The sequence below is a fragment of the Clupea harengus genome, chromosome 7 (genome assembly GCF_900700415.2).
Source record: "Clupea harengus chromosome 7, Ch_v2.0.2, whole genome shotgun sequence".
Lineage (NCBI taxonomy): Eukaryota > Metazoa > Chordata > Actinopteri > Clupeiformes > Clupeidae > Clupea > Clupea harengus.
Genome location: NC_045158.1, coordinates 5,641,653 through 5,659,190, shown reverse-complemented (window position 1 = coordinate 5,659,190; position 17,538 = coordinate 5,641,653). Strand labels below are relative to the sequence as shown.

General features: G+C 45.0%; 1 protein-coding gene across 13 annotated transcripts in view; it reads right to left on the bottom strand.

The window, feature by feature from the left end:
- Positions 1-27: 27 nt before the first annotated feature.
- Positions 28-17,538, bottom strand: part of trpm3 (transient receptor potential cation channel, subfamily M, member 3) — a 90,033-nt gene continuing 72,522 nt past the window's right edge. For 6 of the 13 annotated variants that reach the window (XM_031570270.2, XM_031570271.2, XM_031570273.2 and 3 more), the window contains 9 exons: positions 13,835-14,002; positions 10,799-10,939; positions 8,488-8,616; positions 7,595-7,846; positions 7,153-7,327; positions 4,619-4,769; positions 3,970-4,163; positions 3,403-3,535; positions 28-2,912 (listed from right to left, as the gene is read on the bottom strand). In XM_031570270.2, coding sequence (XP_031426130.1) covers positions 1,388-2,912; positions 3,403-3,535; positions 3,970-4,163; positions 4,619-4,769; positions 7,153-7,327; positions 7,595-7,846; positions 8,488-8,616; positions 10,799-10,939; positions 13,835-14,002 — 2,868 coding nt within the window. In that variant the 3' untranslated portion in view covers positions 28-1,387. Of the gene's footprint in view, positions 2,913-3,402; positions 3,536-3,969; positions 4,164-4,618; positions 4,770-6,087; positions 6,190-7,152; positions 7,328-7,594; positions 7,847-8,487; positions 8,617-10,798; positions 10,940-13,798; positions 14,003-17,538 lie in introns of all 13 variants that reach the window. The other 7 variants (XM_031570263.2, XM_031570261.2, XM_031570262.2 and 4 more) reach the window with 3 other exon arrangements.

Genomic DNA, 17,538 nt, shown 5'->3' with positions numbered 1-17,538 from the left:
CTTTAGAACTACAGATTATTGTTTCTGTTTAGGTTTGGCCAGATTTCACTGGTAATGTTGATGTTTTAATGTAACTACCACGAGATTATTAAATTGTGCACTTCATCGGCAGCTCTGTAAAACATGAAATTCATGAGAAGTGATCAATGAGAAACAACTCTTCAAGTTTGAGATGTGCATACCAGAAGAAAAAAAAATAGCGACATGGTCTAAAGTGCATACTGTAACGTCCCAATCCAACATTGCCATCTCTGACATCTTGCATAGCAAGTGTTACAATGTTTGAGTTTATATACGAATTACAGTTGAGCCTCTGTATCCATGAAATAAAAACAGTAACCAAAAATACTACCAGAACCATCCATGTTCGGCACTTAAATGAATCGTAAGCCATACAATTTCTGTTTTTAAATGTTACTTGTGTGTGTGAAGTGTAGCACTATGACCTTAGTATGGTACAACGTTTTAAAATCAGCAACTAAAATCCTGCCTCGTGGAAGCTTCATGGTGCCCTCTAGTGGTGATAATGAGGCCATTGCAGGGGTACAAGCATTCGGCCAGATGAGCTCAATTCCTTAATCACTACTTTCTGCTTCTGATCTCAGTGCGGAGGTGGTCTGTATTATAAGGGACAAAACCTAAGACAACAATATGATAACATCAGGACGGTGTCCTCTTGTGTTATAACCGGTTCTGATAAGAACATTTTCAAAGGAAACCCACAATTTAACTACATTCATCATTGCCACTGGCAGATTTGGGAGTCTGATTCATGGTTTGTAATCAGTAAGCATGTGCATGTGTTTAGTGGGGATCCGAATTAATTACATCAACAGGAGACTCCTCTGACAGAGTTAGCAGGAGCTTTCATGATTATGTCAGTATTTCCCTTTTCTGTGGTTGTTTTGACTGGTTAAAATGACCACCACCACAACTTGGTCAGCCACATCCGCAAATCATAAGAGTGGGCTGTACTATGGAGTGATCCATGATTTATACACAGATTGGAACAGCTTCAGTGTCACCCATTGAACAAGGTGAACCCAATTTGCTAGCCTTTATGCACACTGATGTCAGGGGGATTTTTTGTCTTGTTTTCCTTACCATGTATGCATGTTTGCCACTTTAGTCTCCCAAATCAAATAAACACAAATCATTAAAATAATGTTTGCAATGCTTGGTTGGTTGAAGATGTAAGGTTTCATTACCACTGTGTCCCCAGCATGGAATAACTCCATGCATCTTGAGCGAGAGAGAGCGAATTAAGCTTTTGCCAAAGCATGCAATGGAAGGGCCACCTTAGAAATCACATGAGGTAGAGGACCATTTCCATCCAGTGTGCCTCCCACTCTATCCTTGGGCCACATCTGCTCTGAGCCCACCGCCATCATGTGAAGTTGTGCCTGCTGTCGAAGCTCCGGAAGGCAGCCGGCTTAGCCAGCTTTCTCATGGACAGGCTGTCAGTTTTACCCTCCTGTCGAGCCCCTGACTTGCTCGTTTGGAAGGGGTTCCTGGAGGAGGAGGAGGAGGAGGCCGCGCCATGGCCCCGCTCCATCCTCTCGCTGATGGAGAAGCTCTTGCGGGCATAGGTGCTGGCGGAGTGGGAGTCCTCGGATGAGGAGCAGCTGTTGGCTCTCTCGAGTCGGGAGAGCGGGGAGCAGTAGGGCCCGAGACCCATGCCAAGGTCTGCCCCGCCACCTCCCCCGCCGCCACCCTTCCTCAGAGCGCTTCGGCTGGACTCTGCCAGCATCTCCCCCGGGTCCTCGGGGTCGGACTCGGCGTGGCTGAGCTCAGCCTCACGCTCCGGGTGCGTGGAGCTCATGTCCTGGGGCTTGTCGAAAGTGAAGGAGCCCCCGGGGGAGTCGGAGCGCTCTGGCATGGGGAAGGCGGTGGAGACGCAGCGCGTGTCGATGCAGTCCGTGATGCTGGTGTACTCGGCCGCTTTCAGCGGCACGTTCAGGCCGCCGTAGTAAGGGCGCTGCGAGAACATCATGCTGTGGGACTTCACCAGTTGGGGCTCGTCCGGGAACAGCCCGCCCGAAGTTGACAGATAGCGGCTACTTTTGGAGCGCTCCAGCAGCCCCGCCGAGGGGGGCGGCGAGGGGTCCAGGTCCCAGGGCGGCAGGCTGTCGGGAAGCAGCTGGCCGGAGCACAGGGACAGGTCGGCCGCTGCGCTGTCCTCGTATATCATGGTGGCGTCGGACTGTTTGTCACCAGCCGCCGACCCAGACCTCCCGCTGTAGTCCCGTCCACTGGAGAGGACTGCTTCCATGATCTCCGAGTGAAGAGAGGACTCACGGGCCAGGGGGGGCACCATCCTGATGGGCTCCAGGAATCTCTCAGAAGGGGCGGCCTCCTCTGAGGCTGATACGTAGATGTCGATGCAGGACGAAGGCCGGTGGTGCTGTGACACAGACAGCGTGTTGATGGGAATTGGTTTGGTGTCTTTGGAGTTCGAGGCCACTGACTGGGAGCTATTGGCTCGATGAAGACTCAGCGATCGCTCCTTGAAGAAGCTTTCCACCCTCTCGGCCGCGCCACCAACCCTGCCACCCCCAACGTAGAAAGAGTGACTGCGAGCCCGCGGGGCCAGACTTGTGGGTGAGGTGGGAGAGATGGACTCCTCACCGCCCTGCTCCTGGGATTCGGGCAAGCGGTAGGAGGTGCCCTCCTGGCTGTTGAAGCTGCTCTGGCGCAGGATGTAGTGGGCGTCAGTGCAGTCAGAGGACGTCCGTGAGCGAACCTTGTTGACCTCACCCCGCTCCAGGCCCGTGACCCGCTCCAGGGTCATGGCGATGCGGCCTATCATCTCCTCCATCTGGGCCAAGCGGACGTCCACTGTCTGCAGGGATGCCTTCATAAAGTGCTCCCGCTCGTTCACTTCCTCCAGACGCATGGCCATATTCTCCACCCTGAGCAATAAAAGATTGAGAAAGTATACAGTCACCTTTTGCAGGCTGAGATGCTGACCAAAGACAATAAATGAAATAGGACGAGTAACGATGTCACACAAACTATTTGTTTACAAGGAACTTCATTTCATGTAACATCACATGAGGCTGTTGAGCTTGTCCTAGTAAAGTTGGCCTGGTATAAGCACTTAATCACTGAATCACCTTTTACGTTTTTCTGTGGTCTGGAAAGTGCCACTCCAACATTAGTGAGAACCACATTCTTCTGGTGAGAAGTATGAGTACAGTATGAGTTCTACTCGTTATCATTTGCTCCGGGGAATAGGGTCATGACTAATACCCAGCTTTGCAGTGTAAAACCTACAATATACTAACTGTTTCCTGGCAAACGTCACTGCATATTTAAACGTTTATAGAGGGACCTTACACCGGGGTCTTTTTGAGATAGGGACTGGCCTGTGCCTGCTGTTTTCCCTGTGGTATACCCAACCTTTCTGACGTCACACGGATCCTTTCGTCGTTGGAGGAGTTGAAGCGGTCATCTTTCTCCCGGAAGTACTCCTCAATGCACTGCTCTTCAAAGTCGTGCAAATTCTTCAGTTCATCCTCAGTGATAAACAGCTCTGTGGTTTTGGAGATAAACACAGACAGCTCAGAATTCTTCAAATGATTCTGGGGAACAGAAGCATCTATCTGTGTGGCCAACATGCTGTGAGCAGCTGTGGAAGTCTGCCCATTGTTTACAGCCACAGTTACAGATTTTTTGTGGCGTTTGGACAGAGGAAGAGGCAGTTCTGGGTATAGGCAACAGGAGGTAAATGGATTTACCCCCCAAGGGTTTGTGTTTGTAAAGGGCATGTGATCCAGAAATGCTACTACAGAAAAGCAAAGACTGGTGGAACCATGTCCTTGAATAAATATGGTTCGAAGCAGATTATGAACAAATCTGATCGCATTTCTTTATTCCAGTCACTGAAATATTTAGATTTCAACTTAGTATGCATGCTGCCATGTTAGAACAAGAAGCAAGCAAGCAATAGAAGAACTATTGACTCACTGAGCCCGTAGTCTCTCTCGTCATCGTCGCGTTTTCGCCAGCGACAGCAGAGGTGCTTGAGGACCATGGTTATGTGACTCAAGATGATGAGGGGGGGAGGAAGCACCGGCCGCTCGTGGAAGGTCATGATCAGCTGGTAGCGCTGGAACTTCCACACCTGATTGGAGATGGACTTCACTTCGAAGAATGTATTGCTAAGATGACAAACAGCACCGTGATAGGAATGACTACAGTTGAGAATTCAAAGTGTGAAGAGGCAAACTTATGATTGACATAACATATTTACTGTAGTGCTACCAGACCATCACTAGGACACTAAAGTGCGTATTAATTTCACTAAACAGTGAATTTTCTTCAGAAAAGAAATAGCAAGACTATACGTGATTTGAATAACAAACACTGAATGTGGACCTAATTCACGTGGCCTTTTAGAAATCGTCTCCAGCTTTTAATCAGTAGCAGAAACAAATAACACAAATAACACAAATAACAATAACAAATAGCACTTGTAAAACTGTGGCAAAAATAACAAAACCTAGATGTTAACCGAAATCTAAGCATCTTCTCAGTTCAATCCCCTTTAATGAAACCTTCATTAAAAAATTGTCACTATAAAGCTAAAATAAACCTGATCCAAGACACTACATACTTGAACACGGCTATGAGCAGGTTGACAAGCAGGATGTTGGCCACGAGCAGGTAACAGGCCATGATGGCTGGAACAATCCATGCCCCAGTCTTGCAGGCTGGAAGTGGGACGATGTGCCCGTCTTCTGTCGTGACATTCTGTCCACATGGAGCTGGAGAGTAGAGAACACAGTCAGGCTTTGAGAATAAAAGTACAAAAATCAAAAAAACGTAATTAATTGTCTTTCTCTCTCTCTCTCTCTCTCTCTGTCTCTCTGTCTCTCTCTCTCTCTCATGCACACCCTCATTGTCTTACGCTGCTTTAGTGTCTCATGCTCGCAGACACAGACTCACACACACACATGCCCACACCCTCTCTTACACAGCATGCACACGCAGAGAGGAAGGGGAAGGGGTGAGTGCCATAATGGAGATTATGTGGGCTGAAATGCAAAATATATAAAAAATATATTCATCATGTAGCTCGTTTGCATACCCAATATATTTAAACATGTTCCTAAATGTTTAAAATATATTGCTGCCCATGTGTGCTGTTGTCTTACAGGATATGGTTGTGCAATAGCTTCAAATGCACTGGTTCGTAACACGTTTTTTCCATTTGGGATGGTTCAGTTGCTGTTGGTTCCACGGAGAGGACACTGAGTACACTTGGTATTGAGTTTTATTCAGGAATATGGCCCATTCATAAATTTCAGACGAACACATCACACCCAGAAGCCCAAAGGAAGAGAACTGAAGTAACTGAACTGGCACTGTTTTTAATAAGTAACCATTCATTTTTTGCCTGAATTTGCCTGAATTTGCCTGAATTTGCCTGAATTTCCCTTAGCTAATCTGTGAAAAAACTCTGACAACTGAACCACGTGAAAAAACATTGTGGATGGAGAGATGGAGAGTTGATGTTGATGAGCCGGGCTGTCTCGGTCCATACACTTTGCGTGCATCAGGGATGTTGGTGTTTATGCGATTCTAAACACACAAACTGTGTGTGTCTTTTGGTTATTCATTTGTTTATAGTTGGCTGGGAGATGGATGGTGCTGATGCTGCCGTGCAATTCCAAGGGTGACAGAGTGGTGATGGCGATAATGAGGCGGGATGTAGAGGGGACGGGGGAGGGGGAGGGGGAGGGGGGGGGTGTTCAGAGCTTCCATGGCCTGGGTTCTCTACTTGAATAAACATGACTGATCTAGAGACACATGCATAGAGTCCTGGTCATGGACAGTTAGCCCTCAGCTCTTCAGAGAGAGCGAGAGGAGGTGTGAGAGTCGGTCACTCATGGATTCTCTGCTCAGGCAAGGGGAGGGGTCGGGGGGGATGGGGGGGAGCTCAGTCATGAGCATGGCTTTGGTGAGGCTGGGATGGTGCTGGTGGGGGCTCTTTTGTAATTAATTCATTCAGCTTGTGTCTTTAATTTTTTTAATGGCTTGAGTCTTATATATGTATGTGGATAGATATATATATAGATATACATATATGAGATGGCCCATTGTTACGCCAGGTTCCACGAGTTCGAATGTAATTTTCGACCGGCCAGAGTTTTTCATTCAGCCTGTGCTGTCGCTTCCTACTATCTGAAACAAAGAATCACAGTGTTATTTCAGCTCTCTTGTCTTTGGGCCATGCATCCTGCACACACACATCCACACACACACATCCACATACACACACGCGCGCGCACACCCACATACAGAGCACAAGCACACACAGTATACACTAAATCAAGTGGCAGTATGTCCACATGTGGCGGCAGTAAAAGAACTGAATGAAGATGTATGCTCTTCAGTATGCCGTTTTGGTGGATACAGGAGATGTTTCTAAAGGTGTTTTGCAACTATGTGGGGTTGGTGTGCATGCTGTGACGTCCACAACCTTGTAAAATCATCCTGGTGACAAAAAACAATGAGCTATATAAAGCACTAGCCACATTCATTATAAAAACAAATTCACACCATAAACAAAATGCCAAGTGAACGTGAGTCATAATTATATAACTCCTCATGGGGCTAAAGTTGACCAGCAGTCTGAGAACAGAGGAGACGTGTGTAATTCTGCTGGTGTAGGTTTTTTTGATGCAATAGTTCTCAGCCACATATTACACAAAGACGTCTGGATAAAGGAACTTAGGACTCAGAGAGATGATGGTTCACAGAGGCTTCTTCTTTTGTGCGTATCTCTGGCACTTTGACCTCTGGGGTATTCAGTGACAGCCTCCTATAGATGGGCAGATGTACCCACTAGGGACATTGTGAAAAGAAAAACACACTAGAGATTGCAAGGGATAAAAAGACCATATCACACCCTGAACCAAACAACAACACATGTACAGGGCAGCACAGGGGAGGCCATAGTAGCCAGCTCTGCAGATGACTGTACGAGCAATTTTTCCTAACCTGAGCAACACATTCTAAATGTTCTGGCACATTCTGTAGCGGATAAACATGTAACACAGTCGGCCATTCCTTGAGCTGCACAAGAGGCAACCATATCTCTCCCGTTCTGCCAGTGTGGTCAAACGGGTGAAGTGACGTTCTTACGGTCGATCTGGTCAGCGAACACCTCCCCGTAGATCATCCAGTAGGGCATGAAGAAGATGTTGCGGGCCAGCATCCAAGAGGGGTCCTCGTTGGGGTGCAGGATGGCCTGTCTGGCCACCCCGAAACTCATCAGCACCACCAGCATGATGATGACAAAGTACATCATGTCAATCATCTAGAACGGGAACCAATGGTTGCGGGGGAAAGAGACACAGGGCGGGCAGACAAAGCCAATGCGAATTAGAGTCTAGAATCTGCTTTGAAGTAATATCTCAGTGCTTGTACCTGGATATTTTTTCACTAACAAATATATACCATATGTATGAGAAGGCAACTATAAAAGGATTAGTCTGTCTTTAATCATTAATCATTAGTCGGACTGTGCAGGGTCCTGTAAAACAATTGGCTTAAACATTGACTGAGCGATGTTGGCGTCTCTCACCATCTTGCCGATCATCATGACGTAAGGCCCCAGGTACTTGTTCACCCCGAAGATGTCGAGCAGCCGTATGTACCAGTAGATGATGTTGACGCAGTAGATGACGCGTCCATAGCTCATGAACGGCGGCTCTTGCAGACGGAGTATCATGCCGATGGAGAAGATGAGGATGGCCATCAGGTCTGTGACGTTCCAGTACTCCTGCAGCCATACCTTCACCTTCTGCATCAGCTTGCCCGGCTCCGACATCAAAATCTATCCAAAAGAAAGCAGTGGACATGTGAACAGACCGATTTATATTAATTTACATTTTCATTCATTCATGGTTTTAGCTAATATACTTATGTGAAGATGCTCAGTAGACTGTGCATATTGATACTTCTGGATTTAACTTCTGTCACATAATGGAGTATATTGTTCTTTATTATTTACAAGCGGATACATGTAGTTCACATTCATTCCTTCTAATTTCAAAATAGCCTACAGTTGAAATATGAGCCTAGCACACTTTTTCTGTTCCTGTGTCCGAAGCAGCATCAAAGCTGCACTCAAGGTATATCCGCCATAAAGGACTGCACTCATTGCAATCATGGATTAATGGTGTCAAAAATAGATGTAGATAAATCTCTAGTTCAAATTTGGCAGAATCTCTGTCCTCTAAAGTGATTGTTGCACTGTATCAGTGGAGCTACAATACCACAGCCCACAGCATAGTTCTGCTGTAATTGTTGATTCACCAGCAGGGGGCAGCAGAAGTCTACTTTCATGTGGCGACTCAGTTGCCTGAATTACAGCTGCTGAACTGTCCACGTATGCCACCCCCAAGAAACATGTGTCTCCACATCTGAGCTTGTGCGCATTGTATGACCTTCCCCACATTGTATGACCTTCCCCACCTCTCTCATCTTCTCGATGCCGTTGGTGAAGATGTAGGCAATGACGATCCACTCCTGCGTCGACGGCCAGAGATCCATCTTCACCAGCACGATGTAGTTAAACAGCATCAGGTACGCGACATAGGCCAGCTGCGCACGACGGACACAGAGAGCGTTCATGGGACAGAGTAAAATTCATGGCCAATCATTTTGAGCAATGGAGCCTATGGGATCTGCACAGTAACGGCACAGTTGCCGAACTGGTATTTAACAAGCAGTAGATGAATGTGAAGGAGTCCACTGAGATACGCTTCAGCATTTTCCAACAGCGATGTCTGACATCTGTAAAATAATTAGATAGCATATATAAAAAAGATTTATCACAAGATGGCCCCTAGGATCTGCTTTGAAAAACTTGTACTCTAAAATTGAAAAAGGGGGGCTCATTTTCTGCTATCGGCCGTGGTACACTGTATTCCCATATTCATGAGGGCGATAGCGGGTGATAGCGGCTCGAAATAAAAACGAGTGCTGAACACTCACCTCACTTTAGGCTGAGTGCATGATAAGAGCGCCATCAAACTATTCCACTTCTTTTGTTTGCTAAATGGAGGGCCCCATTTCACTCTGCTTACATAACTTTTAATGTTGACGGGGTGAAAATACTACCCCTCTCCAACTCTACTGGGCCTCTGCATCAGCTTAAGGTTTACAGGATTCATGGTTTTGTTGGTCCACTTCAAATCATAACTTTCCTTTTACACTGATGTCAGCAGGGGTGTTTCTGTAGTGCATTTGTGTTTTTCCACAGATGAGGGAGTACATTTGTTTAATTCTTAAGCTGATGGGTATAAAACTAACAAACCAATATGTGAATAACATTTCATGCCCATCCTGAAAATTTGGATTCTATTGGTTATAAACCTTTAACCATAGAAAAACAAACACCACCATTTCAAAACAACCACAAATCTAAGGTATCACACACTAGGGATTTTATCAACATATTTACTTTTTGGCTTTACACTCACCGGCCACTTCAATAGGTACACCGGTTCAACTGCTCGTTAAAGTAAATATCTAATCAGCCAATCACTTGGCAGAAACTCAATGCATTTAGTCATGTAAAAATGCAAGAGGATCTTAAATTCAAACCAAACATCAGAATGTGGAAGAAAGGTGATTTAAGTGACTTTGAACGTGGCCTGGTTGTTAGTGCCAGACGGGCTGGTCTGAGTATTTCAGAAACTGCTGATCTACTGGGATTTTCACGCACCACCATCTCTAGGGTTACAGAGAATGGTCCGAAAAAGAGAAAATATCCAGTGAGCGGCACTTTGCTGGGCGAAAATGCCTTGTTGATGCCAGAGGTCAAAGGAGAATGGCCAGACTAGTTCAAGATGATAAAAAGGTAACTGAAATAACCACTCGTTACAACCAAGGTATGCAGAAGAGCATTTCTAAACGCACAACACGACGAACCTTGAAGCAGATGGGCTTCAGCAGCAGAAGACCACATCGGGTGCCCCTCCTGTCAGCTACGAACAGGAAACTGAGGGTACAATTCGCACGGGCTCACCAAAATTGGACAATAGAAGATTGTAAAAATTTTGCCTGGTCTGATGATTCTCGATTTTTTCTGCTGTGACATTCAGATGGTAGGGTCAGAATTTGGCGTAAACAACATGAAAGCATGGATCCATCCTGCCTTGTATCAATGGTTCAGGTTGGTGGTGGTGGATTAATGTTGTGGGGGATATTTTCTTGGCACACTTTAGGCCCCTTAGCACCAATCGAGCATCGTTAAAACGCCACAGTCTACCTGAGTATTGTTGCTGACCATGTCCATCCCTTTATGACCACATTGTACCCATCTTCTGATGGCTACTTCCAGCAGGATACCGTGTCATGTCACAAAGCATAAATCATCTCAAACTGGTTTCTTGAACATGACAATGAGTTCACTGTACTCCAGTGGCCTCCACAATCACCAGATCTCAATCCAATAGAACACTTTTGGAATGTGGTGGAATGGGAGATTTGCATCATGGATGTGCAGCCGACAAATCTGCAGGAACTGTGTGATGCTCTCATGACAATATGGAAAATCTCTGAAGAATGTTTCCAGCGCCTTGTTGAATCTATGCCACAAATAATTAAGGCTGTTCTGAAGGCAAAAGGAGGTCCTACCTGGTACTAGAAAGGTGTACGTAATGAAGTGGCCGGTGAGTGTATATGCTTCTGGTTTCCACCTACAATTATGTTGCGTATCATCTTAGGAAACTATTGCATTCTCAATCTTACTGTTTTAAGAACAAAACTTGTAACACACCGTGTGGAACCAGAATTTAACAATGGGGGCATTATAAAACTCGTAGATCTTGCGGCCCATCGGGATCAGCCGATACCGATTTTGAACCTCCGTCCCCTCCTTCTTCCTAGACGCCTCGGAACTCACTTTCCCCAGCATGGCCTGTCAGGGAACAGGAAGTACAGACAAGGACAGGAAATCAATAGGCCACAAACCACACATCCACAGCAAACATGTCTTATACTGTAACTCGGATGCAACAATGAGGGTGATGGATTTGGATGGTCTTTGGTGAGGTGGAGGGAAATATGTGACTTGTGGAAGGATGAGGGTGTTTGTGTTTGTGACAAGAAAGAGGTGTGTGGGGGGGGGGGGGGGAGTAAGGTGGATGCTGGTTGTAGTGACTAGACACCTGCTCCATCCAAGAGAGAAGGGAATAATCCATGAATGTTACACAGCACAGCACCATGGTACTCTCTTGGAACATGGGAACATTGTATTGCAATGTTGACACTTTGCTGGCGTTTAAAAACGCAGGCTTCGGCTTGTCGTCCCTGGGGAACTGTGTCTGCACCACTTTCAGTCTGAGCCATCTGCAGCACTACTTCTGAATAAGCATTTCCCTAGCTTAGCACTTCCCTAGCTTAGCGCTTCCCTGGCTTAGCACTTCCCTAGTTTAGCGCTTCCCAGGTTTAGCACTTCCCTAGCTTAGTGCTTCTCTGGCCTAGCATTTCCCTAGCTTAGTGCTTCCTTAGCTTAGCGCTTCCTTAGCTTGCCCTGCAGAAGAGATAATGTCTGCATGTGCATGCACTCTAACGACCTAATTCTTCCCCCACTTTCAGGAATGGCCTGATTTCGGAGACATAATGCAAACATACAAAAAACCCTGATTACTCAGTCTCGACAGTATGATTAAATAAGCTTGGTCTACACTGAGCATAGAGTATAGTTTCTGACGTGCACTCTCAGCTGGGCGTCTCTCTGTACGCACGTATAAAGGCACAACATGTCTAGGCAGGGGAAACACGAGTGTATGTGGGTAATTGCAGAAAATTGTTATCATTATCTCTTCCCGCAGTGATTTGATGCTAACGATATCCTATTCCTCAAAATTAGTCATTCAACTGTTGTTTTGTTATCAAAATCAATGCTCTTAACCCTCTATCCTAAAGGAAATCAGTTTTTGACATTAACTTTCAGCAAAAGAGATATATAGTATACTACAATTCATATTATGGCAAATTACAGTACTGCAATAACACTACTCTTAATAATGTCGAAACATGGTTTAAGAACAACTCATGGACACATGGTACAACACATAATCACATGAGGATTATAACTGGTGTTTGACAGGAAATGTATCATTTTCAAAAATTAATTTGAGAAGCACTGATGGTGGGTTTTGGGTGTAGGGAACCACTTTCCAGACCAACAGTGGAACTGGGAGTGGGTGAAGGTTTATGCGTGTTTGTCTCTTTTCACTTTGCTGAAATATAATATTTAATTATGGATTAAAACCTAATCTTTGCAAATACAATTAATCTGACTCCACTTAATTCAGGATTTTATTCAGCATTTGCTGTTCTGTTAATGCAATATCAATAGCCGTTCAGTAGGCTGACCTACGGTCATTTCCTTTGGTTACCTAAAACTTGTTATGATGAATAGCTCCCTTACTCTTTATTAATCTGGTTTATCTAGGGACAGTGTCCCTCAGGATTTCACAATCAATCTAATCAAACATTTTATTTTCAGCAAAGCACAGAGAGACAAACATGCAGAAACCTTCACCCACTCAATTATGTTGTCGATCTGGAAAGCAGTTCCTTACATGAGTATTGCAATACAATTCTGGTCATGTGTTTGCTGTGAAAAGATATGTTTTGAAACTGTTTTACAGGCAAATAAGGATTCTCTTTAAACTGCATGTCACGATCAGATCACCACAAATGGTTGCACTCTAAGTGATGGGAAATGCTGTCCCCTGAGGTCTGTCCCACTCAATTGGTTCGGTCTAGAAAAACATTTCCCATTCTCAGCCATTAGTGTTGGCCTGTTCCCCCACGTGTATCTGAGGCAGGATGTTGAATGCAAAATGTGCAGAGTTAAATTTGTGCAATGTCAGCAAATGAGACTGAGACATTTGCCTGTGTTTTTTTTTCTCATTAAATACAGTGTCTGCGACTAAGGTGTCTGTGCAAAGCCCTTATGGCACAGACACCATGCAGTTCAGACATCCAAAAGCATGCAGAATGATGCCAAAGTTGCAGAAATGATAAGGTGGGGGTGGCGGGAGGAGGGGAGGGGGGCTGTATTCATGCTGCATTCATTCACAGTACCGTACATCAGACGAGACCTTCGCTAAAAGAAGATATAAAGGAGAAAGCACACAGAGCAAGAAGGGACCAAACACATGTAGACCGACAGAAAGACTCACTCACAGACAGACGATAAAAAAAGCAATCAAACAAACAAACAAAACAAACAACCAAAACGAACATAAAAAAAACAGACACAGAGACAGATATAGAGATGTACAGGTACACATACACGTTTTCCAAAGTGGCAAAAAAAAGCAGGAAGAGACAATACAACTCCACAACCGTGTCTTCACTGAGACAACAAGAAACAAGTAGGAGAGAAAAGGGGGGAGCTAGAAAACTGCAAATGAAACAACGCAAATTTGACTTGATACAGGCCAATCAGGAGAAACCGCTATGCCATACATCCAGATGGCCTCCCTGAAAGGAAGGTTGTCTCTGTTAGCGGATACTTTTGAAAGATAACTTGAGGTAGATTTTTGAGGTAGTTTTAGTTGGGCATCCTCAGCATGAATTGGAAGACTTTCACCGACCTACTGTGTGGGTAAAGACTGTGTGTGTGCATGTGTGTGTGTGTCTGTGTGTGTGTGTGTGTGTCTGTGTGTCTGTGTGTGTGTGTGTGTGGGTGTGTATGTGTGTGGGTGTGTATGTGTGCATGTGTGTGTGAGTGAGGTCGGGCTGAGGTGGGTTCTCTCACCACGGAGTTGTACTGCGTCTCACAGTAGGATCTTACTGTGAACTCCATGTCATCCTCTTCCTTGTCTTTGGGGGGCTTCTCCGGCTCCTCCACATCCTTCTCCTGCAGGTAGGCCTCCTGGTCCTGGGGCATGTACGACATCTCATCCTTGTTCTTGAACTCCAGACTCAGGATGGATGGCGGGAGCAGTAGGCCCAGGATGACCTTCACCAGGACACACACACACACACACACACACACACACACACACACAGTCACACACACACACACACACACACACACACACAGTCACACACACACACACAAACACACACATACACACACTGTGTTATCATCAGGGTATATACCGATGCATATCAACCCCAACATGCATATACTTACACGCATGTGCAAAACACATATTTACACATAGACATTTGTGGCATGCACAAACAAATGGAAATCCTTGAAAATGCCAAGAATCACATTCAAATTCATTGGCTTACGCACAAACACACATACTCTGTGTGACGGGGCACCTGCGTGACCCGCCACTGCAGCCTGTAGGCTGCTGCCTTTACTGGACTGGGTGCTGGTGTTTTGTGTGTGTGTTGCATGTTTGATGTTCGGGTCTTAGTTCAGTTAAAATCAGCACACATTCAATGTCTTGTCATAAATGTTCCGTTTATTGAAGTTACCAAAACATATCGAAATATCACTTTGCATTGTACGTCTTACTGTTGTTAGTGTCTCGTCCTGCGTCTGTTTGTTTAGGTGCGTGAAAATGGCGCAACCAAGCGCGAGTTTTAAAACGTAATAATTTCCGGGTAACTCGAGTTAGTGTTAAGAATGTATTTTGTGCTGCCTTATTATGTGTCGGCTATGCCGTCACCGAGCCAAGTTGCTACCATGGTGTCGTGTTTCTCCCAGCTGTGTGGGACATTATTTGTTTACGTATGGCTGTGTGCCACAGGTGTTGGTGCCTGGGCCGATGACACACCTGCCGTTTAATAATTGGCTTGAGCCAATTGGAGGTCGTGTCTAGGCTATAACTCGCCTTTTCTTTTGTTCGACAGAGTGTCCTGTTTTGACCAGGAGAGGTATCGTGTTTAATAAGGCGTAAGCCTTACGAGCTCTCACGTTTGACCAGGAGAGGTATCGTGTTTAATAAGGTGTAAGCCTTACAAGCTCTCACTGACCAGTTAATGTGGTCCTTTTTTAACATAGTCGACTATTTATTGTGCATATTTGTATTGAGGCTATGATGCCCATTTATTTGTCTTGGAAAAAGCTTAATTTCTATTGCTTTATTTTTGTGTTTAGTAATGTCCTTGTTTTCCTGCCTTATGTGAGGAAATAAAAACCTCATTCTTCTAACATCTTCTACCTCCTGAGTCCTCCATGAGTTTCCATCTAGCTCTAACCGTGATGGCTATCTCGACCTTTCACACTCTGTCTCTCACACACACACACTGATACACACACATTCAATTCTTTTGTTCGACTCTCTGCAGTGAGAGCCTATATTTAGTCACTGGCGAATTGTTGGATTATATATTCCTGCAACGAACCCCCCCCCCCCCTTAAGCGCTGAGCAGGTGAGATAATTAAAAAATGATTAGTCTCAATAGAACAGTGTGGAGGTGGCGTGGGGACAGCGGTGAGGTCTGACGCGCGGGGAGTAAATAATGAAACTCCACCACTCGTGCTTTCTCTACCACTGCGGCTGACTCGCCTTGCCTGCCTGAGTGATACGGAGGTGATAGTGGCGATAGTGGTTCAGGAGGTAGAGTAGTCATTTAGCAATTGGAAGGTTGCTAGTTCGACGCTGACTCCTTCTCACCAAGTGTTGAAGTGAGCAAGACACTGACCCCCAATTGTTCCCGATGAACAGGTTGGCAACTTAAATAGTAGCCTCTGCCATTGTATGAACGAGTAGAGGTCTGAGGCATCTGTGCGCTTTGAGTGCTCAATGAGTAGAAAAGCGCTATATAAATGCAGTCCATTTACCATCAAGTAAATTACAGTACAGTAAAGTACAGATATGTCATTATCTGTACCTGTATCTCTCTAGTGGTGAGGTTTTTACAGGAAGTAACGTTAAATCAGGCAGATTTTTGAAATTTCTACCCTAATATTCTTCAAAGCATCAGGTTGATTTAATATTGGCATTTATTTAATTATGAAATACACTTCCACATCCCTACACTGTACTGTACTCTTCATCTCTCTCTCTCTCTCTCTCTTTCTTTTATCTTTACATTTTTAAGTAAATCAGGCAAAATCCAGAAGATAAAATCCAGTTAAATACTATTGTCAACTTTATTTGGTAAAATAAAATAAAACTCCTGCACTTTGTTGATAGGTTCACACTCTCAGTACTCTCGCATGACACAAGACATAGAAGGACAGCTAGTAGGTCATTATTGACTAGTCCAGCAGAAAGAAGGCCAGCTCGGTATCTGCATTCTTTTGTAACTTTAGCTCTCGCCAACGAGTAAAAGCCAGTCCGAGACCGACTCTTTTTCTTGCTCGGTTACTCTCTCGTTTTCTCTTCTTCACCTCCTCCTCCTCCGACGTCTTCCTCGGTGCATCAGAGCCTTGTGTGTTATCTCCTCCTGCCTGTCATTGTGTGACACTTATGGGTTTGTTTTTGTTTTCCCTGCCATGTGCCCTGGACTCCACCCCTCACCTTGTTTGGTCTGCTTCTTGTCATTGTTAATTTCCAGCCATTTTCCTTGTTCACCTTTTTTTCATTTGTTCACCCTGCCCTTTCACGTTTAGTTTGTCAGATCGTCTTAGTACTTTTCGTACTTTGTACTATGTAAAACACCTGTTTTTGTGTTTTTGACTTCTGCCTGTTTAGTTCATCACTGTGTTGTAGCCTTACGGATTTTGGATGGTTTTGCCGGTGTCTGACTGCTTTCTTGGTTACAAACTCTGCCTGTGTTTTGGGATTTAGATTTTTTTCCCCTGTTGTCCTCGCCTGTTTTGCATTAAATTACTTTCGTTGAAAAACGTATCTTGATCTGCACCTGAGTCCCCTCCTGGGTCCTGACACACACACTTTTTTTTTCACAGCCCAGATGTATTCTGAGATCCAAGCACCTGCCAAGGGTTTCACTGAGGGAAAGGCTAATTGCTTGGAGTTTGGCTCTTAGCTACATGGTCATACCCTCAGGGTGCCAAGCCTCTGGGCTCTCTGTCTAGACCAACTACATTTCACTGTCAAGATGAATCAGGTATGTGGTTTCAGATTGGGATTTACTGCCTGTGTCGAGGTAAGGCGATGTCATTTCATTAGAATGCAAACACCTCACTTCTTCTCTTTACCAAATGCAAAAGATATTCAGTGCATTGCTGCCTTTTTTCAGGAAAAACTGTCCATATTAGTCAGCTATTCAACCCTTTTGAAGATTCTGAAATATTAAATATGCAGTAAGTAAAGCACTTGACTTTCCCCACTGCCTTGCAATATTAATGTGGTCTTCCACACTGATATAGTCTTCCTGTTGCTTAGCCTGTAGCTCATGTCCTCATCACACCAAGAGCATAAGGTTGATCCCTATGTAGAGAGGGAAACGTTAACGTGGGCGATATCACCCCACTTAACGTTACTGAGGATAAAAGCACCTGTACAAAACAGGGGGCCGGGTTGTACCCTTAAGGGCTTATTCTCCACCTTTGGTTCTTTACATCCATTCAAGAACTCTGAAACCATCTAATTAGATCTGGGTTAAGGGAACTTCTTTGAAGATTCT